Source organism: Bubalus bubalis, chromosome 10 (genome assembly GCF_019923935.1).
Source record: "Bubalus bubalis isolate 160015118507 breed Murrah chromosome 10, NDDB_SH_1, whole genome shotgun sequence".
Classification (NCBI taxonomy): Eukaryota; Metazoa; Chordata; class Mammalia; order Artiodactyla; family Bovidae; genus Bubalus; species Bubalus bubalis.
Genome location: NC_059166.1, coordinates 14,435,839 through 14,460,942, shown reverse-complemented (window position 1 = coordinate 14,460,942; position 25,104 = coordinate 14,435,839). Strand labels below are relative to the sequence as shown.

General features: G+C 36.0%; 1 protein-coding gene across 1 annotated transcript; it reads left to right on the top strand.

Annotated features, from left to right (window-relative positions):
* The first annotated feature begins 7,587 nt into the window (after positions 1–7,587).
* MYCT1 (MYC target 1) lies at positions 7,588–23,994 on the top strand. Its single transcript, XM_006080999.4, is given in 3 exon segments — positions 7,588–7,700; positions 7,702–7,778; positions 22,042–23,994. Coding segments are annotated over 3 exon segments (687 nt in total). The 5' UTR covers positions 7,588–7,602; the 3' UTR covers positions 22,554–23,994.
* The last annotated feature ends 1,110 nt before the right edge of the window (positions 23,995–25,104 follow it).

Genomic DNA, 25,104 nt, shown 5'->3' with positions numbered 1-25,104 from the left:
TGTTCGGTCACTAAATCATGTCCACTTGTTGGGACCCCATGGACTGCAGCACGCCAGGCTCCTCTGTCCTCCACTATCTCACAGAGTCTGCTCAGATTCGTGTCCATTGAGTTGGTGACACTATCTAACCATTTCATTCTCTGCTATTCCCTTCTTTTACTTTCAATCTTTCCCAGGATCAGAGTCTTTTCCAGTGAGTTAGCTCTTTGCATCAGGTGGCCAAAATTTTGGAGCTCAAGCACCAGTCCTTCCAGTGAATATTCAGGGTTGATTTCCTTTAGGATTGACTGGCTTGATCTCCTTGCAGTCCAAGAGACTCTCAAGAGTCTCCAGCACCACAGTATGAAAGCATTAGTTCTTTAGTGGTCAGCCTTTTTGTAAAAATTACTGTGGCATTAAAATCCTCTCAGTATAATAGAGGGGATTTTTCCTTGTTACATTAACAGATTTAACAATATTATTATTAATCAAATCTTGCATTTTTATTTGCCAAATGCACATGGCATATCATACTTTGTAAAGTTATAGGTTTTTCTTTTACTAACCAAATTTTGCATAGCCTGTCAACATTTCTTGAAGTTACATTCATATCCATTCTCTTATTTAATGGCTCAGCAGGTAAAGAATCCACCTGCAATGCAGGAGACACAGGAGATCTGGTTCCATCCTAATCCCTGGATCAGGGAGATCCCCTGGAGGAGGAAATGGCAACCCACTCCAGTATTCTTGCCTGGAGAATCCCATGGACAGAGGAGCCTGGCAGGCAACAGTCAATAGGGTCGCAAAGAGTCGGACATGACTAAAGCAGCTTAGCAGCAGCATACAAGAGAAGTAACTAAAGCAAAGATAATGAATCAGTTGTAAAGGCTCCCAGAGATGTCTCAATGATAAAGATTTATCTGAAGCACTCAATCACCAGAACAGCTGTCATCTAAGGGAGGATGATGTTGGCTTTAGCCCTCCTAACTTCAGTGCCCAAGCCTGTTCATGAATATGCGTGTACCATTACCTTAAAATTTCCCCAGTTTTGCTGTTCAGGGAGACACTGCTTTGGGGAAGATCCCCTGTGTTCGCCTTAGTTGCTGGAAGTAATAAATCCTTCCTTCTCCTGCTCTTGGGCTTGGTTATATCTTGTGGCCTGACCAAGGGGTAAACCCAGTTTTTAGGTGACAAGATGGCTGTAGCTCCGTGAAATCCTGTAAATGCTAGAATTCATCAGCTTTGCTCTGGAACACAGACTCCCAGACTAGGTGCTCTGCTGCTGCTAAGTCGCTTCAGTCGTGTCCAACTCTGTGCGACCCCATAGACGGCAGCCCACCAGGCTCCCCCGTCCCTGGGATTCTCCAGGCAAGAACACTGGAGTGGGTTGCCATTTCCTTCTCCAATGCATGAAAATGAAAAGTCAAAGTCAGGTCGCCCAGTCGTGTCCGACTCTTCGTGACCCCATGGACCGCAGCCTACCAGGTTCCTCTGTCCATGGGATTTTCCAGGCAAAAGTACTGGAGTGGGTTGCCATCTAGTTTTCCCTAGAAACTATATAGCATCACTTTAGAAAAGAACAGCCCTTTTTGCAGGATGGAGGAGTAGGGGAGTAGTGGTGGAGTAGGAGTTGGGAGGTGGTAGAACCTGCTTATCTGGTTTTCAGTTATTCTTAGGTTGGGGGACTTGTTGGGAAATTGGTATTGAACTGCAAAAATGTATTTACAGTCAACTTATTTTGATTCCCACATCTCTTGTATTTTTACTCAAACCAAGCATTTTTGCATCCCAAGATTCTCTGAGGTTTGATGAGATAGAGACTTGATTCCTGGAGGCCTCATCTAGTATTTCTGTCCTATTTCATTAGTAACCACTTCATAGTTCATTTCAATCTTTCACAAAGTTTGGAAATTCTTTTCCCTTCTTTTTGGATCGTTGTAGACTCACACGCAGTTGTAAGAAGTCATAAAGAAGGATCCCATGTACACTTTACCAAGTATTTCCCAATGGTAGAGCATTGTAATCAGGATACTAACATTAATACAATCCATTGATCTTATTTAGATGTTCCCAGTTTTACATGCATTCATGTGTATGTGAGTGTGTGTATGTGTGAGTGTGAGTGTGTGTGTGCTTATTCCTTTGCAATTCCCTCAAGATTCATCCAACTTGCATCTTGCAATGATTTGTTCCCCCTTTTTGCTGGTTTCTAATATACTGGGAATTTGAATATCAACTTATTAAATGTAAGTTTAGAGAGCCATAGAGAATAGGAAAATTTTGTTTTAATAAGAAAGAAATTGGTTCCTAAAATTTAAGGTAAATTTTTGCCATCAATCCTAAAAGTTTTAGAATGAGTTTTTGAATGAGGGCATTGCTCAAGAATGAACACTGACAATTGCGGGAGTCTGTATTATTGCAATAAAAGCAAGTCATGCCATGTTAAATTAGTTTTATTATTAAAATATGTCTAGGCTGTAAGACCTTCAATATTAACAATGATTGTATCAACCCAAGATCTGTCATCCTTCAAGGATCCATTTCTGAGTTCTCTATTCTGCATAATTGGTTTGCTATTCTACTCCTGCAGGGATGTGAGAGTTGGACCATAAGAAAGGCTGAACACTGAAGAACTGATGCTTTTGAACTGTGGAGTTGGAGAAGACTCTTGAGAGTCCCTTGGACTGCAAGGAGATCCAACCAGTCCATCCTAAAGGAAATCAGTCCTGAATATTCATTGGAAGGACTGATGTTGAAGCTGAAGCTCCAGTACTTAGGCTGCCTGATGCGAAGAACCAACTCATTAGAAAAGACCCTGACACAACTGAGCTACTAAACAACCACAACAACATTCTACCCCGAATCAAAATTTTACTGTACTGAATACAGCACATTATAATGAGCCACAATATCTTTTAAAAAAATATTAGCTACTATTTATTTATTTAAAATTCTGGTCACACCCCATGGCATGTGGGATCTGATTTCCCTGACCAGAGATCAAACCCACAACTCCTGTAATGCAAAAGGAGGAGGATGGTAATCTTAAGCACTGGACCACAGAGGAAGTCTATCATAATATCTTTATATGTCCCCTAAGCTAATTTTTCTTCTTAAGTGTCTTGGCTGTTTTTTAGCCCTTTGGTCCTTCATATATATTTTAGAATAAATTTGCCATATTTATTAAAGAATGCCCTTAGGAATTTTTAAGGAATTAAAAAACATGTCTGAAAAATACATGTATGTTGAAAATGAACATCTTTTCAGCATTGATTACTCCCATCTATGAATATGTTGTATCACCACATTTTAAAAGTTTTCCTTCACATCCTTCAATAAATGCTATCATTTTTCATATAAATTTTGCACATTTTTTTTTCTTTTCTGCATTTTGTTGCTATTAATAACTCTTGTCTTTTGTAGTTTTAGTTTTTTCGTTTGTGGTAATGTAGACAATCATACAATCTATATAAAAATATCGTTTCATTTCTATCTTTCAAATTCTCTTACATCATATATTTATTTCTTTTTCTTATGGTATTGGCAAGTCTGTGCAGTCCAATGTTGAATGCAAATATTGATAGTGATCAGATTCGTCTTGTTTCTAAAGGGAATGTTTTAAAGGAATTATAAAGGGTGTGCTTTAGTATTTCTTCATAATTCTAACTGAATTTTTTCTTAATTCATGCTACATTTCAAGTTAAAAAGAGTTTCTTTCTTTTCTTTAGACTATGTCATCAATATCTTTATCCGTTTTTCGGACAAGTGAGTCATCTGAATATTTTAGCTCATTTTGTACCTTTTACTTATAGACTATATTTTCCTATAGACTTTTAGTTCTGTCTTGATTTTTTATCCCAATAATTCAATAATTTAGAACTTTTTGTTATTATTTTCATAATATAAACATTTGGGTTGACCCACATATTTGCCAGTTTTTATATCAAATTTGCTCTCTAGAATGATTTTCCTTCTTTCTGATCTTTATTCTTTGGTAATTCTTAGAATAATAAAACCACTCAATTTCTGTTTTAAACTATCTGTAGTTTAATTCTATCTTTGAAAAATGGGTTCACAGTATATCAGTTGCTTGGGTACACAGGTTATTTTTTCTCTTGAAATATCTCTTGAAGATATTTCATTGTTTCTGATTTCCACTGGGATGTCCAAAATACTTTTGAAACTGAGGATTAGATTCATTAAACTATAACTTGCTTGTCTAACAAACAGTAAATTATAACCTACCTTCACTAACCAAGCTCACCTTAATTGTTCTTGCAAACTGTGTACCGTCCAACTTCACATCGCTTCTTAGATAGTGTGTCACAGACTGCTTTAACTGTCCCATATAGATAACACCTCTAATGTGTGGGCCAGAATACTGATTGCCTAAGTTGTTTTTCAGCAACTTGGAACTAGTTCTAGCCCAGCTCAAGTTAATCTAGACCACTCACCATTCAACTGGACCTATGTAAATGTCCAACGGATTACATCAGAGGGCCAAAAACTCCACCCTCGGGTTACATTAATGCTGCTATTTTCTGAACATGCATCCTAGGTAATGTAGATAAACTTGTAGAGAGCAGCAATTACTTCACTTTTTCCTGCCTTCAGTCACCTTCCCCTGAACCTCTGACTACTCTGTACTCTGCCTGTAAATATCCCTAGCCCCTCATCTTTGGAGAGGTGGATTTGAAGTTTGTTTTCCCACCTACTTGCTTGGCTGCCTCTTTGAAAAACCTTTGCTGTGCATTTGGCTTGCTGCACATCAGACAAGCCTGGTTTAGTAACACTTTCAGGTTCAGATTCCTTGGAATTATTTCATTCCCTTATTAAACAAATATTTAATATGAGCCTGTTATTAAGCCTGTTGTGCTCTTAATAACATTGTATGTGTGTATACATATACAACATTATAAGTGTGTATGCTCAGTCATGTCTGACTCTTTGCAACCCCATGGACTGTAGCCCACCAGGCTCCTCTGTCCAAGGAATTCTCCAGGCAAGAATACTGGAGTGGGGTGCCATTTCCTTCTCCAGGGGATCTTCCTCACCCAGGGATCAAATCTGTGTCTCCTGCATCTCTTGCATTACAGGCACATTCTTTACAGTCTCAGCCACCTCTATAAGGAAGAACAAGCTTCCAAATGTGTTGTATGACTACTGGGGAATCCAGATCTAAAGACCTATCTTCTGAAATAACGAACAGTAGAAGAAAAGACTTAACAATTTTTTATAGATAAAAACCAATTTCCTGTTTTGTCATTACAAGCCATGATATTTGAAAATGGCGTAGACATAAATACTCACTTCTGTAGATCTCTGCCAAGAAAAATACGAATCTTTTACGAAGCAAATAATATGCACAGATAAGAGCAAAAGTTACACACATCTGTTTACAGAAAAGAAAAATATTCCTAGGTCATAAAGTGCTAGAAAATAAATTTCTTCAGAGTTTTGACTGGCTTCTGAACATCTGCAAAAGTGAAAACTGGGAGAAAATCTAGATAATTAAACATGAAACAATGAAAGGAAGTCTCAAACTGTACCCCAGCCTTGAGATGGAGTGAGCCCAGCTTCAGCACAGAAGGCATTTCCACCAAACCAGACTCATCTACTCCACTCATCTGGTTTGTTGTTTTAGATCAAATGCAGTCTATATAACTCTTTACAAAAATATATCCATGTTTGTAATTAGTGTGTATTGAATCAGGTAGCCTATAATACAACATGTGCACTTAAAAATAATGTAGGGACTTCCCTGGTGGTCCAGTGGCTAAGGCTAAGCCTACATGCTCCCAATGCAGGGGGACCTGGGTTCAATCCCTGGTCAGGGAAGTAGATCACACATGTCACAATTAAGAGTTTGCATGCTGTAACTAGAGATCAAATAAATAAATACTTTAAAAAACTAACGATTGACAAATCCCATAAGAATTTAGAATTCAGAAGTATTTCAACATACCTTCATTCTGATTATGTTTTTCCAGAAATAATTTTTTAATTTTATGTTTTTATAAATTCTGTCAAAAATATTGAAAAGTAAAGGTAACTATTAAAATGTGAGTCCCTTTTTTTTTTGTTTTTCCTAAGCAAAAAGATGAGTATCTTACTTATTCAATTATATGGAAATAAACCTTAGCAAGAATATTATAGAGATGATGACTTTTCATATTTGCACAGTGGAGTCTCTAAATTTTCTATAACATTCCATTATTCTCCTTTAGGTGGCTATATTTTAATTTCAAATGCATTTAAAATTGATGCAAATATATAAAAATTTTTTTCCAGCTACTTTTCTTTTTTTTTTAAGTATAAATGTATTTATTTTAATTGGAGGTTAATTACTTTACAATATTGTACTGGTTTTGATGAGCGGAAACAACCTAATTTTAGAGAATCAGGACTGTAAAAATTTATACGGGATCAACTTCATATTATGGTTTTTCAGATTTTCCTAGAGCTACTTAGGAATATATGACAGTTTTCATGAAGATGATTATTGCTTCACACTAAATCATACTGTGATGACAATTGGGATGAATGAGAATTATACAAGAGTTAATGCTAGAGTTGATCAAAAATGGAGGAAACCAGATTCTTAACAGTTTAGTGGTTATAAGTGCCATGGCACTGTTATTCCTTCTTCCAATGCCTGCCCAATGCTCAGAGAATCCAGTCTAAGTAGTAAAACTTGCAAAGACTCTTGAAATTTTAACTAACTTATGTTTCCCGAGATGTCTCATGTAATTCTTTCTCAAAGCCCATTTACCCACTTTCTGGATAGTGATATCCAGAATAGCCACAGTATAGTCATAACTCCTCTCTTTGTTGATGTTGCTTTCTGTCTTACTCTTTCTCCAATTGGTACAATTATTTTCATACCGTCATACCAAAGTCATCACTTCATCATGAAGAAAAACATAATTATCCTTGTACTCTTACAATGTAGTGCTCAACATTCTGTTGTAATTAAATATTTACATTTAGGTTTCCCCTAATTGGTTTTAAATAGGGCCCATCAATATAGGAATGTTTTTTTCTCATACTTACACACCACTTTAAATTAAAAAATTAAATATAGATTACATTTTAGAGGTATTTACGAAAAAAAGAATTCTCTTTTCAAAATCAATATGCAAAATAGAGCCAAAGACATTGGAATTTTAGTAAGTGAGAATTATAAAAAATAGGTATTGGATAAAATTAATTGCTTTGGAACAGACTATGGATTTCTGAAGAGTTCCTCCCACTCCCAACTTACTATATAAATATAGTTTTTAAACTATATTATAGGTTTTAAACATTGGAAGGTAGTCTTTTTTTTTTTTTTTTTTTCAGTCTATTTCTTTATCCAACACAAATTTAACCCAAAGTGTTGTAGCTGAGAGTTTGAAATCATCCTCCACATGGAGGAGGAGATGAGGAAAGGACAGAAAAGGAGTCTCATGTCCCCAAAGCAGTTTGGAGGTGGGGGAAATGTGGGTACTTAGCAACTGAGCTGAGGAAATGACGAGAAGGAAATTGTTTTGTGTCTCAGGAACTGTGTGGAATTCCAAGATAAGAAAAACAGTTGCTAATTTGAGTATAAAAGCAGGAAACATGAAACACTTATTTCCTTTCATGCAAACACAAGTATATGAGAGGTTGTGTGAAAATTATTTTTCTCCTGCCGAACTACAAAGACACAGATTCAAAGTTCTTCTGGACACACTGGCTTTTCTTCTCTCTTCTCTTTGTGGATATTATGGCTAATAACACAACAAGTTTAGGGAGCCCATGGCCAGAAAACTTTTGGGGTAAGATTTTCTTTAGCTGTTTTTAATTTAAAATTAGCATGTGGAGAAATGTATTGCCTAGAGGTGATTAAAACCTTGGAAATCCCTGAGCCATTTTGCTTACTCTAAATTGACGACCTAATGTTTTCATAGATTTAGTACAAAAAGATTTGTTCATGTAAAATGTCTGTAATGTGGGCTGTGAAATCACTCAAGTAGAATCTGGGCAACAAGATTTTGGCTGGTGTTACAAAATAATAAAAAAAATAATAGGAAATGATAATTAGAAAATAAGAATAAAAATGAAAAAAAATGAAAGTCATTGCTGTTTGGAAAATACTAATGTGGATTTTGTTGGAAAATTGTTTTGTCTTATGGTTATACAGATTATGTATCTTATTTAATGAAACTAAGAATTTCTACAGAGATTAATTTTAACTTACATTGTCAGTGTTATACTCTTTAATTTCCAAAGTGAATCTAAATAATAAATGTACTGAAGGAATGTGATGACATGATCAAATAAAAAAAATCATATTATGAAATTAGAGGGAAAAACTGTAACTGAACAAGTTAAGTGGAAATAACATCACAAATAGCATTATAAAGAAAGCTTCAGTTCAGTTCAGTTCAGTCGCTCAGTCGTGTCCGAATCTTTTCGACCCCATGAATCACAGCACGCCAGGCCTCCCTGTCCATCACCAACTCCCGGAGTTCACTGAGACTCATGTCCATCAAGTCAGTGATGCCATCCAGCCATAAAGAAAGCTTATCACAGGGAAAAAGGGAACAATACAAAAGTAGTTTTTGGCTGGGTTCAGACACAACTTCTAGTCAATCAGCAGCAACAGAATGGAGCTGAGGTAAAATCCATGACTTCCAAGGCTGCAGACTCAGGGAAGAAGGGCTGAGACATGAAATTGTTGCAGGTACTTGGGTTTAGGGAAATTTAAAAGATAAAGGGAGAAGTTGGGTTAAATTCAGAAAAAAAATTTTAAAGGAGATAATGGAGTTCGCAAAGAGATCACTTCCCCAAGGGAACTATTTAACACTTTCTGCTGTGATTCCAAAGTATGTTTGGGGAGCTCTCAGGTCAAAGATGGGCAGGGGCGCTGCCTGCCCCTAACCACCTACCTGGTTTTCCACCATCACAGAAACGTTCATGGAGGGAATGAATTCTCCTTTTACCATCAACATTTATGTTCATCTCATGTCTGAAAATGAGAGATGTTAGTAGATATCCTATTGTAATTCTCAAAGAATTAAGAAAAAGAAAGTAAATTATACTTGCATATTGTAAAGAATGGCTTTTGGTAATGTTATTCTACTTTACACCAAAAGACAAGTCTGAATTGGGAGAGTGTTAGTAATCTGGGTTTCTTACAATACAGTTTGCTGTCCTCCTTTATAGGGAAAGTGAATGTACTAAACAGATGCTAAAAAATAGTGAGAATATGTTTACACTAAATTCTTCATTGCAAAAATGATGTATAAATTATTGAAAAGTAATTCTTACTGCAAAATTACCAAATCAATTTTTTTTCAGACCAAAGTCAAATTTTCAAGACTATGTAAAGATTTAAGGGAAAAAATAATTATCCACTGATTAAAACATGGAGCATAATCATAAAATGACCCCAGTTAAAAACAAAATATTTAGTGGCAATTTGCCAATCTTACCATAATGTTTTTTTAGTATAGAAATCTATGCTTAAGAAAGAATTCAAACTTATTGTTCCAAAGATAGTTCTGAGTGTTTCTTTATCTTACTTGGTGAATACAATGGAAAATAGATGGATATAATGAAAACCAGGAAAGGGAGTGTTACATTGATAAGCATTAACAAAGCTAAACAGATATGTTATGCAGATATAATATTATAATGTTTGATGATGTGGGGAAAATATATAGAAGATCCCATTATTTCTTCTGGGGTTTTATATATATATATATATATAAAGTGTAAAATGCAGAGAAAATATATATATATTAAGTGTAAAATGCAAAAATGTGGATCTATGAAATGTAAAATTTTCTAAAATATAAATGTTGACCTTTAAAATTTTTATCTCTCTTTTCTGTCTAAATTGATATCTATCATGTCCACTGTCTCCACAAAAAATGTTATTTGAAAATCCTGTAAAGTGCAGTGCAATGCATTGTCTATTGCTTCCAAAATCAATTGTCTGCTTGTTGGCATTTTGAATTCAGAAGATAGGGAAAGAACAGTTTAGAAAAGCAAAACTTATACATCAAACCATACAAATTTCCCAGACTTATGCTAAGGCTGCATAAAAAATTGCTTTCCAAATGTAATTTCCCTGGTTTACTTTAAAGAATATTGAAAAATTCGATAAAGATACCAGGTTATTACCAATAATGATAGTTTACATTTTATTGATAAGCACCTAGCAAAATTTACTAAATGTTGTACAAACATGACAGTAATTAATGCAAAGGCGATTGATAAAATTGGCCTGACAACACAGCTGAAGACTTGCATTTCTCACTTTTGCTTTCTTTGATGCATTTCTCTTCCCTATAAACAGTCCCAATGAAAGCAACAGGAAACATAACCTGTTAAAGTTTGCTGCACTCTGCTTTAATGAAATTGTAGACAAGTGTCATTAAACTTGGTTAGTCTTCTCGTATTTATAGTTCTAAATAAGACCATTTGGTTATACTTCTTGCCTTACCATGTGTGGTTTTGGCTAGTATTGTGAAAAATTAGAGAATTTATGGGTTTAGGAATTTGCCTTTATTTACCTGATTTAATCCTCATCAAATCTATAATATCTGTCCTAAAGAAGATTACACTTTTGGAGGAGATTATGTGCTCATACATATGCAAACATATGTATGCAACATATGTCTATATTGCTATGGAATACTGCAAGATAATATTCAGTAAAATGGCAATGAATGAGTTAGAAAAATGAAAGTGTTAGTCCCTAAGTTGTGTCCAACTCTTTGTGATGCCATGGACTATAGTCTGCCAGACTCCTCTTTCCATGGCAAGAATACTAGAGTGGGTAGCCATTCCCTTCTCCAGGGGATCTTCCTGACCCAGGGATTGAATCCAGGTCTCCTGCATTGCAGGCAGATTCTTTGCTGTCTGAACTGCCTGATCCCTAAATCCTTTTTAGAAAAAAAAGTGAGGCCTTACCTGTTTCTATAAATCAGACAAGGTTCAAATAGGGAGACAATTCTAGGAAGAACATTGTAGTCATTCATATTTCTTATATTATCTTATTAAATCATTCTTTCATCTTTTTATCTATCCAGTTCATTAGTTTACTCAGAAGCATTGACTGACCACTCTTTATATTATTTTACTCAGTAATATATATATTACTCAGAAGCATTGACTGACCACTCTATATTATTTATATTAGGCAATGTGCCTAGTGTTTGTGAGATAAATATAGCATGGTTGGAGAATTTCAGGAAATTTAGGAAAAAATCTTATCAGCAAATATACAGAAGTTAAAAATACGCAAGCCAAGTTTTCAGAGAACTGAATTACTTGAAAGAGATTTGTGTAGTTTTGGCTGTTACTGTAAAAGTTTACCGGGAGAAGGGAATGGCTATCCACTCCAGTATTATAGTATACTGTAAAAGTTTGCCTGGAGAATTCCATGTACAGAGACCTGATTAACCTTGACCTTCCCTAGTGGCTCAGAAGTAAAGAATCTTTCTGTAATGCAGGAGATCTGATTTAACCTAATTATTTTTAATTTAGCTACTTCAAGCTTCCCCACTTCCCTCTTTACTTTCCTCTACAGCTGGAAAGGGGATGAGACAGGACTGGGAACTCTACACTATTGAGTGTGTTAGAACGAGAGGGCTACTGGTTCTTGGTCAAGTTCTGGTCTCTGTTGACTCTACTGATGTGTATTTCCCATCTGCTTTAGGGGCATTGCCCTTTTTTCTTGCCTTTACTGCTGAAGATTATTACCATAAAATCTGATGATCTGTGAGACATTTGCTAATTCATGATTTTTCCTTTCTGGTCTATTGGCTCTTTTCCATCTGTCTCAGCTGGTGCAGAACAATGTTGAATGCTCTCCCGTAACCTTGGACCTGAGGGCATTTGGGCTATATATAAGACCGTTAGATCTGGATATACTAAGTCAATACTTCCTCATCCCTACTCTGCTTTGCAGGGACCCAGAGTTTCTCAGAGGGGTTTATCATCTTTCCCATCTGGATCCCAAGAAGTTGAAAATGGATACCAATTTCTCTGGGATTTCCTAAACGAATCTGCGGCTCATTCACAGGCAGAAATGGAGTAATGGCCCCTTATCCAGGACCCTCACTGGTCACATGTATATGCCTAGCCCTTTTTCGGTCTCCAAAACTTCTCCTCTTCACACTGCTTCTGAAAATTTACTTGTTACAGATTGAATATTTAAGTCCCCTCCCCCATTCAGTGTTGAATCCTTAACCCCCTAATGCGATGTTATTTGGAGATAGGGCCTTTGAGGCATAATTGGGATCAAATTAGAAGGTGGGTCCGCCATGATGGGGTTAATGGCCTTATAGGAGGAGAAAGAGATAACTGTTCTTTCCCATCTGTGTGCTAGTACTGAGATGAGGGTGTGGGCTCTCACCAGAACCTGGTCATGCTGGCACCTGGATGCCGGGCATCCTGGTTCCCAGAACTGTGAGAAATAAATGTCTGTTGTTGAAGCCACCCAGTCTGTGGTATTTAAACAGCAGCCCAAGTTGACCTGGGCATGACTCATGGACCACAGTTTATTTTTCCAACACTGTTCATTATGGTAAAAGGTATGTTCTTCAGTCTTTTAGGCGCTCAGTATTTTGAAATTGTAACAAGCAAACAAACAAAAAAACCCCAAAACACTCTTGTGTCTTTCACAATGTCTACTGATTGGAGTAAAACAATTTTGTTTTCAAAACTATCTTCTATTCTAAGTATTTAGTAATCCTGTTAGTAATTCTGAACACCAGTTTTTTCTTATTTTTCTGTGCATCTTTCATAACAGCCCTAATCCTCTCCAAGATAATTGAAGAGATGGAGGATTGTTAGTTGATTTCTTGGGCAATCAAGTGCTGTCAAGGGCAGCAAACCTTGGTTAATAGCTGAAAACTTTATTTCATAACCTGATAAAAATATGTCACTTAGGGATCTACCCCAGAAGATGGAAGAAGGTTGTTTCTAGAGAGGTTGAGGACAGAGAAAGCTTATGGACTGGGCATGCACCCTAACAATGTTCTTTATATCCCCTCTTCCCAAATAGTAAACAAATACTATGTTTCAAATGTGTATTTTTAATTTGTATTTTAAAAACTCTTGGACATCTATGCAACATTTCATATTAACAGCTTGATAATTACTTGCTTTATATCAGTTACCTAGGAAGTTTGATTGACAAGTATTTATAAATGCTTGTCTTTAAAACTGCTATATCTCAGTTCCACAGACAGAAGTTTCATGATTCATCTCTCACTGAACTCCATGCTCAGAGATTGGCTCAGTAGGATGAGGCAGAGCCTAGAAGAATGTAATTTTTTAATACATTCCTGACTTTAGAACTTCTCCATTTATGTTAATGATAGAAATTTGCTTATAGTAGTCTTTTCTTACAATAGCCTTGTCAGATTCTGGTATCAATGTTAGGCAGGTTTCCTAAAACAGGTTAGGAAGTGAAAAAAATTCTATTATTTGGAAAAAATTGTTTAAGAGTGGCATTGTTTATTGTTTAAATGTTTGAAAGAATTCACCAGTGTAATTATCTGTAGTATTTTTAATAAGAAGGTTTTAAGGGAAAAGTCAAGGTGTTTAACAGTATTGGATAATTCAGATTTCCTACTGATCATTTGATTACTTTAGGGCAGTTTGTGTCTTGTAGGAATTTGCCCATTTGAATTAAATTTCTAAATGTGTTGCCTTAAAGTTGTTCATGACCTTCTCTCATATACTTTTCTAAAATTTATTATGAAAGAAATATACAGAAAAAAATTGAAGAATTTTGCCGTGAATATCCGTATACTTACTCCTAGATTATACTATTAACATTTTTATAATATTCATTTTATCAACCAATCTTAGTTTATATTTCCAAGAAAATTGAAGATATCAGTATGCTTCCCCCTAATTAATTTAGCATTCATAGTATTAACAAGAATTTAATATTTTTAGTTTTTTTCTTTGAAAGTCAAATGTACATCAATAAAATCTGTAAATGATCAAAAAATGAAGTGCACAGATCATAACTGAATATTTGCTGAATTTTGATAAAGACATACACACCTGAGTAACCCAAAGCCCAGTAAAGACATAGAACATTATCTCCAACCTGAAAAGTTCCCTGATGATAATGACACTTCTTAGTCAACCCTGTTTACATCATCCCCAGAGGAAATCACTAGTATGTATTTATTGAAAAAATATCCATGTATAAGTGGACCTGTGCCGTTCAAACCTATGTTGTTCAAGGGTTAACTGTTGGTCTACCCTGTTCCTTCTGAACATAGTTTAACTTACCTACTACTCTAACACCACTGCTGAATAATTATATTCATAGTATGACTTATGCTTTATTCTTTTGATCAAATCTATTTCCAAATCTCCCCGATTTTTCATTTGTCTCACAATCCCGTTAGTCTAGTTTCTAGTAACCTAGAAAGAAAAAAAGAAAACCAACGGGGGCAGTTAGACATCAGAGGTGGGACAGGATGACCCTGAAATAGGGTGGCTAGGGTAGCTCTCAATGAGAAGGTGACATGTGGGTGAAGACCTGAAGTCACCCGTGTCAACAGCTGAGTAGAGTTTCAGGAATAGGTTACAGTTCGCACAAGGCTCTAAGTCAGGAGCACAGATGATGTGTTTAAGGAATGGCAAGAGGGCAGTGTGGATGGAGATGAATGAGCCAGTGAAGAGTAGTAAGGAGGACAGATGGCAGGGAACCGATCAAGGTGGAACTTAAAGACGATTTGGGAGAGTTTACATTTTATTATACTCTGGGAGAAATGAATGGTTTAGAGCAAAAGAGTGATGTGATTTGACTAACACTTTAGAAGGCTCACTCTGGCTACTGTACTGAGAACTGAGCAAGGAGAGAAGCGGGAACCAAAGAGAAGGCTATAGATATGGTCCAAGTCACAGATGATGGTGACTTGGATCAGGAAGGTAGCAGAGCAGATAATGAGAAGCTGAATTCTGGATACGTTCTGACAATAGACCCAGTAGGATTTTCTGGGAGATGAGATACACATAGGAAATGCTTGCTCTCATTTAAATTAACAATTTTTGCCAAAATCTTATTGTCTGAACAATCCTGCTATATTCTCTAGGGTACCAAGAACAGCACAATCTACTAGCAGTCTAATAGCTAAGCTTAATGATTCTTAAGATTGCAAAGGATTTTGTGAATTGATCAATGTTGTATTGTCAAAGATAAAATCACTTTTCAGATATTAGAACAATTCAACTCAACGCCACTAGGTGGTGACGTTTACTAAATTTTGATCGTAGTGGCCAGAATTTTAGGTACAGATTAGATTTATCGAAAACCAGGTTCAATATTAGAATCTTCGAATTGAAAGGCACTATCGTGACCATTATTATTAGGCTAGGAAGAGTCAAATGACACAGGAAAGCTATACATCCATTAGTAATAATAGCTGTCCTTCTTTGAGGACCAATGTGCCAGCCCCTTAGTAGGTATATAGACATAAGTTATAAAATAGGATAACACTTAAGTTATATGCCATGCTTTACTAATGTTAGAGTTTGTTCCTTTTTTCCTTTAAAGGGAGATCTGTCATTTTTAAAGCAATCATTTGTTCTTTTTAGTTGCATTATAATTGTTACTTGATGTAAAATTGTTTCCCCTTGATTTTACATTTTAAAAGTTTCTAATTTCTTCTTGAAATGAAGTTTATGCTAATTTTGGCTATAGGTTAATCTTTTAGAACACATTGTCTGAAGAGGCTGTGGTGGAAGGGCTCACAGGGCATATGCACAGAGACGATGTAAAGGAACTCCTGTAAACTTTAAATGCTTTTATGGGATTTTAAGATTTTAGCTTCATTTAGTTGAAATAAAGTAAGTATGTCTAATCTCATCTATTATACATGCTTATATACTGAGATATTCAGAATCCTCCATCAGACTCTAGTGGTTACACAGGTTTAGACCCTAAAGCCAGAGCATGCTTGGTCAAAAAGTTTGCTTGGGTTTTCTGTAATATCTTATGGAAAAACTCAAATGAACTTTTTGGCCAACCCAATACTTTGCAGACTTTAATATTTATTTTCTCACTTTATGTCATACCTGAGTGAATGCAACAGTCCCCTGACTAGTGTTGGTTGTCAATATTCAATTATTAAAATAAATTAAATATTTTATTTATGTGCAGTGGGTGACTCAGATGGTAAAGAATCTGCTTGCAATGTGGGAGACCTGGGTTTAATCCCTGGGTTGGGAAGATCCCCTGGAGGAGGATATGGGAAGTCACTCCAGTATTCTTGCCTGGAGAAGCCCATGGACAGAGGAGTCTGGTGGGATCACAAAGTCGGACACGGCTGAGCGACTAACAGACACACACGCCTATAGCATAAATCTTCTTGTTCAGTTGCTAAGTCATGTCTGACTCTTTGTGACCCCATGAGCTGCGGCACATCAGATTTCCCTGTCCTTCACCATCTCCCAAGATCTGCTCAAACTCGTGTCCATTTAGTTGGTGAAGCCATCCAACCATCTCATCCTCTGTCACTCCCTTCTCCTGTCCTCAGTCTTTCCCAGCATCAGGGTCTTTTCCAGTGAGTTGGCTGTTCATGTCAGGTGGCCAAAGTATTTATTGGAGCTTCAGCTTAAGCATCAGTCCTTCCAATGAATATTCAGGGTTGATTTCCTTTAGGATTGAGTGGTTTGATCTCCTTGCTGTCCAAGGGACTCTCAAGAGTTTTCTTCAGCACCACAATTCAAAAGCACAACTCTGTTTCAATATAAAAAAACTAAGAGTTTGAGCTGAGGCAAGAGTTTGTTTTAGTTGAAACATTATATCTCTGATTCTATATCTGAAGTTGTTGATATTTAAAATTCTCCAGTGGAGGTTGTTGATTCAGAAATGTAATTGCAGAATATATAACACTGCTTTACCACATTTCCTCCAAGTATTTCTATCTGTAACTGGCTACCAAATCTGGCATTAAATCAATACAATCTTATGCATTTCAAATTTTTCATTTCAGATTAATATTTTCTTACAACACACCAAAGATAAAGAGCTTTTCCCTAATTGAGGTTGTTTGACAATTAAGGGATGTAATAGACTTAATAGTGTCCAAGACCCTATATTAAATTAATCAAATTAGAAATGCATATTACTGTTTACCAAAATAATGAAATAAAAATAGGGTTGCATTTTGTAAACTGTATTCATTCCAACATCAAAATTTTCTTAATCTTAGTTTTAGTGAAACCTTTCTAACTTAGAATGATAAAAGTTCAAATTTAGAAGGAGTTTACAGTTTACCAACTAAATCTCAACTTAATGCATTATTTTTCTACTCAAAGACACAATAACACTAAAATGAATCATAATATATCTCTCATTCATCTATTCTAAATAGAAAGACAGAATTTCTGAGTGACTTTATTCATAGTCTTTGATTAAAGTGTTTATCATGGTAATCCACTTATGGATCCTCTGGAGCATAAACTACTTAATGCATAAACTCTTCCAGAGACAACTGACCACTTAATAATGCACAATAAATTATTCAAATTATGTGCAATACACCTCACAAAAACTAAGATTGCTAAACCTCACTGAAATATAGTAAAATTAGGTATTTTTCTTAACAAAAGAACCGAATTTAGTAAAATTTCTGGATTCACATACTTATTTGGAAGAAGACAAAGGACTGGGTTTTATGAAGTATTTGAGTAGTTTATGATTTTTACTTAGTTCTCTTACAAGAACAATTAAAACATTTTTCAGTGAAATCCAGAATTTAGATAGCTATTATAAACAACACAAAACTTCAAGGAAAGATGTAATGATTATAATACAAATTAAAATTTTATCTAGTAAATCTATTCTGATAAACTACTGTTGCATAAAATGGCAAAGGCAAGTAAATATAAAGTAAGCAGATGATAGAATTTCTAAAACATTAAAATTTGATCTGATTATCAAATTACTAATATAAAATTACATTATTATTTAGATTTTAGGAGCAAGAGCTTCTAAGCCTCAGTTTATCACCATTATGCTGCTCAATGTCTTATCTCTAGGACATTAGATGGTGTGATACTATGGAATAATTTTTATATTCTTTTCACTTTGAGACTCCCACGATCAGATTCTTTTCTATTCTTACTATAGCTTCCCAGATTAAGCCATTGTTATTTTATGTTCGAATCACTGTTTCCCTCTCCTCCCTGCTTCTTTGTTTTCAGTTTACCACAGATATCAACACCAGCTCCATCTTTATCCTTCCTATGGGTAACTGCTCAAGCCTCTTCTTTGCCCACAGGGAAGAGGTTGAACTTCCTGGAGAAGTACTCAGGGCCTTCCATCATCTGACCCTCAACCTAACTGTGCGTAAAGTGGCCAATGACCCACTCACTGTCCCATCTAAAGGGCCTTTTTCTTACTTTAAGTCTTCTAGAATATTAACTCCGCTACAGACAATTTCTTCCCAGCTCTCTCTGTACTTAGCAGTACTTGGTATCTAGTGGGTGCTTTATACGCTAACAAATGAATTGATAAATTTCTCTGGGGCTCCTGGTTGCTAATCACTTCTCCCTAAAAGTCTCTTCTCACTTTGATTCAGTGCTAGTAACCTTTCTTGTCTCTATGAGCCATCCTAATTAGCCCTTCTGTGTTTCCCTGGTGTTGACCTCCGCCACCTGTTAAATTCTGGTTTTCCTGGAAGTTTGTTCTCAACTCACTTCTATAAACACATTTGTTTCTTGTAGTAGAAGTGCGTTCCTTGGATAGTTGAACTCTCTTGCAGCATGAAGATTCCAAATTTTGCATCCTTTTAAACTCCATATTTATTTAACACTGAATTCCCTAATATACACTCCAGGGACATGCAAACTCAACATCTTCCTAACATCAGTTCCAGCCCCAGTTCTGCAGTCTCACATTACTTCCCTATTTGGACAAACGGTACTAGTAAGCACCTGTCCACCCCCATTTGCCCACACCAGAACCTGAGAGTCATTCTAGGTTCATCCTTCCCTCAGGGTAGCAAAATGTGGTGTTTTTACTGGTTGACTGTGTGTCCATGTGTGTGTGTGTTTGGTTGGTTGCTTTTTGCTGGTTGACTTTAATTTTTAGAGAGTGGAGTTGGGAGGAATTGCATGGCCTTTGTTTCAAACTGTCTTTTGTTTTGAAGGATCCTCCAGTTTCCCCTCAGTCCTGCCTCTTTCCTCCTTCATTGTGTGGCTTCCAAAAAGCACCTTTTTCTTTCTTTTTTTAAACAACTTTATTGAGATGTAGTCGCAGACCATATAGTTCCCCCACTTAAAGCATACAATTAAATGGTTTTGTTATAGGAGTTGTGTGACCACCACCAGCATCAGATTTAAGAAGATTTTGTCCTTCAAAAAAGCGCTTCCCTGATGGAGAAGGGCTAGGCTGCCCACTCCAGTATTCTTAGGCTTCCTCTGTGGCTCAGTTGGTAAAGAATCTGCCTACAATGCAGGAGACCTGGGTTCGATCCCTGGGTTGGGAAGATCCTTTGGAGAAGCGAAAGGCTACCCACTCCAGAATTCTGGCCTGGAGAATTCCATGGACTGTATAGCCCATGGGGTCTCAAAGAGTTGGACACAGCTGAGCAACTTTCACCTTCACTTCTGTCCTTCAAAAAGAAACCCTGTCCCTACTTAGAGGTCCCTCCCATTCCCTTCCACCTCACCCCTTCGCCCTAGACCATCACCAATCTACTTTCTTTCTATGTAGTTTGTGTCTTCTGGACATTTCCTGTGAGTAGAATCATAAAATGCGTGATCCTTTTGTGATAGGACTCTTCCTCATGGCAAGGATTACTTTCCAAGACTGCCTCTTCCCATTCCCGTAAGTCCCTTTCCTGGTCAGCATGCTCATGGACCAAAATACCTTTTCATTTTATTTTTATAGTATTTCCAGAATTGCCCTTCTTCTCCATGACAATGTGGTGAAAGTATAGGAGATAATTTATTGATTTCTAGTTTCCGTCATTTATTTTTTAGATAAATTGAAGTTTGGATATTTGTTGTCTTCTAATTATGCTGAAAGCATGGTTTTGTATATTTTTATTTGGTCATCTTGTTGTCCTCTATTGTTTTTCAGAAGAAACTTTGGAAAATCCTGATTTACATGGTCTTTTTGTGTTGGCAGCCCAGATTTTCTATAATTCCCTTTTTGAGTTCCAAATATTTGGGGGCACTGATAGTTACAAGTTAATTTGGAATTTTACTGTATTATTAATAAGGCTAATTTTAGGTTCTGACTGTGCTTATTGCTTTTTCCAGATAAAGCCTAACTCTATAAAACTCCATTCTCAAGAGATTTCACTTTAAGGCCATGACTCAATATTAGATGAGAGACAATTTTGAAGAACAATCCTGAGTCTAGAAGATCTGTCATAAATCATCTTGTATTTCAGAAGTCATCATCCTGTTATAAAGAATTCATTGCCTAGATTTGACATAAAGAGTTGCTTTAGAGATTTTGATACAAGCATTTGTGATAACTGTAAACATTGGACATAACAAATATGGTCTTTCTACAGGAGAAAAACATGACAATATAAGATAGAAAGATGCTAAAATAGATCCAAAAACTAAAGAACAATGAATATCCTTTTTTATTTATTAATACGGGCTTGTTTTGTTATTTCTATATAATAGATTTGGTGCATACTGTCATAGACTATATTAACAAACTGGAGAGAACTTTAGTTATTATAAAATCTAACTCCTTTATTTGAAGAAAGTAATAAAATAAGTGAGTCTAAATAAATTTTTATAAAAATCACACGGAATGTTAGAAATAGAGCTGAGTTTGGAACCCTGAATCAATTAGCTTTTGCTGTGTAACAATCCACCCCATTTACTTAGCTCACAATTCTGTGGGTGGGCAACTTGGGCTGGGGTCAGCTTGATGGATTTTCTGCTGGTATTTTTTCATGAACCATACTCAGTTGGTAGGTTGACTGTATTTAAAATTCAGCACATACTGAGTTTTCCAAATAGAAAATTCTAAAATTATATCCAGGTATCAGGGGAAAATATACTGAAATGTATGGAATTTGAGTGAGAACAACAGATTTTAGGATAGTGTGAAAATCAATATGGGTTGTGGGTTAGATCATGGGTGTGTGTGTCTGTGTGTGGTGGATGATAAGGGTGGAGGGGTCTTCTAATATTCAGCATGTCTTTCCAGTTAATGCAGGGCTCTGCTACCCAGTTTTATTCAAGAATATGTTTTTAGTTCACAAAAAGAAGCAATAAGGTATTTGGGAAAGGCATTTTTCCCTCCTTACAACAGGAAATCTGGACAAGTTCTGTGAATTGGAGGATACTGGTATATAGCAGGGATTCTATGGAGGTTCAGGGGATAGGAATTTCATGATCACAAGGGCACGATAATAGCATGAACCTGCTTGGGGACCAAGAAAGAGCTCAGCAGTCTGTATAGCTCATGTCATCAATGAGTCAAAGATAAAGGTGACAGTCCAGGAGTTCTGGAAATAAGACATAAATCAGTCAGCCCCCCGAGATGGTTCTAGCCCAGCACTTCCTGTCTCAGAATGAGAACGGATGTGAGGCATCATGCAGCCTTCAGGGTGGGATACACTGGTGGGGGATTTGAAAGCAGACAGAGGAAAAGACAAAGTCAATGTGACTATGAAATTCTTTATCGATTTTTGGCACATTGGTTACTACTGTAATTCAAAAGGAAGTAATCTTTGGATTATATTTGCAACTATAAAAATTTATGAGCTAAATAAAGAAGAGATTTTTTCAAAATATGAGACTTTTTAATTACTAATTTCTTAAAGATAAGAAAATATTGTAAGCAATGTGGAATGTTACAGCTAAAAAGATGTCATTTTACATCCTTTATTGTTTTTCTTTGATAAATGGAAGCCTATCGGCTTCATTTATTTATACCCACCCAACACCATCTTCTATCTCCCAAATGCAAAATCTAAGTTAATCAAATATTCCATAGTCCTCATTTGCATTTTGCCTGTATATTTAGTTGAACACCTATCTGTAAATCATATTACCTATTTGTTTTCTTTGTTTCAGAGGATGTGATAATGTCCTTCACGGTATCCGTGGCAACGGTGCTTGTAATCGGAGGATTTATTTGGGCTTTGTCTGTCTGTCTGTCTCGAAGAAGGGCCAGCGCCCCCATCTCGCAGTGGAGTTCAAGCCGGCGATCCAGATCTTCATATACCCACGGCCTCAACAGAAATGGATTTTACCGCCACAGTGGCTGTGAACGTCGAAGCAACCTCAGCCTGGCAAGCCTCACTTTCCAGCGACAAGCTTCCCTGGAACAAGCCAATTCCTTTCCAAGAAAATCAAGCTTCAGGGGCTCAACTTTCCACCCCTTTCTGCAATGCCCACCACTTCCTGTGGAAACTGAGAGTCAGCTGGTGACTTTCCCTTCATCCACTACCTCCTCCACCATCAACACTTCCCACAGCCTGGGCCGTCCTGATTTCCACTGGTCCAATAACAGTCTTCGGCTTGGCATTTCAACACCACCCCCACCTGCCTATGAGTCCATCATAAAAGCTTTCTCGGACTCCTGAGTAGGGTGCTTCTGTTTTTGTTTCTTTCTTTTCTTGTTTTTTTTTTTTTTTTTTATTGAAGGGAAATTACAAATAGGCAAAACAGAATTTTGAGGACATGGCCCAAATGCCTGATGAGTTTCCAAGCTGAAATACGCACACACAAGTTGGACATCACAATGTAAAACAGATTTCCTTTTTTTTTTTTGTCTCACACAAAAAAATAATATTTTTCCAAATAGTTATATATTTATGTATTTTGTATTCAAGGTGGGAATTTTTAAAGATAGTGATTCTTAGCTCAGAATCAACTGGATACAGTATATATGTCTTTTAGACTAAAACAAAAACTTTGGATTTTTGTGGTTTACAATCTTCACTCAATGTCCAATGTGACTATAAAGGCGGGAAAAATTACTGTGTAACTTAAAAAAATTCCTGTCTTAAGGGATTTTAATTTAACTTTCTTTAGAAAGACAAGTGAATCATTTGACGATCTTGGATTTTTAGTGATTTTATGGACATAAAATGATGGAACATAGGAGATTCTAAAGTTCCTTGATTTCACTCGTTTGTGACAAGTGAGGAAATCAAGCAAAGGAAGCTGAACTCAGTGTTACAGAATAGTGCAATTCTGACACTTATTTTCCCCCCAACTCCTTTTGTTCTTTTCCCAAGAATAGTTATCCTCTTCACTGAGGCAAAATCCTTGGATTTACTCACTTGATAATTTGACCTTTCTTTACTGTTTTCATTATATTGTTATAAAAACAATAGCAAATCCAATTCATTTGATCTAAAAACAAACTCTAATACCGAGTTTACATTTTTATTAAGGGATAAACTTTATTTCTTACATTTAAATCTAGCAATGGGGAAAGCTTGTTACCTAAGGATTTTCTGTAACTTCAAAGACAAATAAAGGAGGGCTAGTAGAGAGAAAGTCTGTTTATCCAAATTAGATGTTACAGCCATGAAGAATCTTCCTTCCTGGATGGACCCATCAGTCATCATCTTTTATTTACTTCTCTATGGATTTCAGCCTCAGCTTCTGTGAAGAGTCTTTGTACAGATGAAACTGTGCCAACTGGCCCTTGGTGCAGACAATTATTTAAGGAGTCCATCTCCACAGAAAGCCACCCTTTTAAAGGAAGAGAGCTTCAGTGGCCAGAGATGACTGGCTGGTCATTTTCATTTAAGGACATGAGTTCCCAGAATTATTACTCAAAAGACCTGGGGTTTGTTTCTGATATAGTGAATATTTAGCTTATGTTGCTGTTTCTTCTCTGAACACTGGGATTTTCTGTGAAGAAAAATGATCTCATGATAGTTTCTGCAATGCAGCAGTCCCAGCTAATGGTGTCTGAATATGATTCAATACTGTAATAGATACTTACACAATAAAAGATTCTGTATAGTATTTTCTTTATTGTTTTTTTTTCAGCTTACATTTTCCACTGTTCCTCAAGGACAGTTATGCTTAATGATGTCTATAGTAAATGTCTATAAATAGATGCTTTCTAATGCAATATACCTGAAAGGAGGAAGGAGGAGGGAAGGGAGGGATAGAGGAAGGAAGGAAGGAAAGAGAAAAAAAGCTCAAAAGATAGCAAATTTGTTGTAAGTTTTTTAAATAAAAACTTAGTTATAGCCACATAAAATTTTAAGAGATTTTTGCTTGTTGCTGTTCAGTCGCTAAGTTGTGTCCAAGTCTGTGGGACTCCATGGACTACAGCACACCAGGCCTCCCTGTCCCTCACTATCTCCTGGAGTTTGCTGGAAATCATGTCCATTGAGTCAGTGATGCCATTCAACTCTATCTTTGCTTGTATGCCATTTTTAATGTCTAATATGCGAGGTAAACAAAGAATATGGTTTTTGTGTAGAATTTATGTTGAGAGTAAAAACTGCTTCATCTCTCTCAAATAATGAAAATGAGAGCAGAAATCCTCTGGTGTATTTAACCATCTGAAAGAATTATTATCTCTTCCCTCACCAAGTTATGAAATGATCAAAATGAGTATGTTGTAAATGTGCAATGTATAAAACATGAAATTAAAACAAAAACTGGAGGCTTTTTCTTAATGTAATTATTTTATTTGAAATATTTAGTTGATTATGAAATAAACTGATGTCAATTTTGATTCAGAGTTTATTTATTGAACAGCCTGTGACTGTTTCCTATTTATTTGGTATTTTAACTCAATCAAGATCATTCTCTAAAAAATGGGAAAAAAAATCATTCTTTATAAACTATTCTAGAGACACAAACCTTGTTTTATCTAATAATGTGTAAGAAAAAGGGTATGATCACAAAGAAAAAAACAAAATTTTTAATGAATTAATATAGATGAACAATAAGTTGTTAAAAACATGAATTTAGATTCTTATCTCACGAGATAAACAATTCCAGAATTGTTTAATTTTTTTAGAGAATAAACTTTTTGAGATATAATTTACTTTTAACATTATATTAGTTTTAAGTGTACAACATAAGGATTTGATATATGTATGTACTACAAAACGATCACCATAGTCCACTCTAATTAATATCTGCAGCCACACTTAGTTA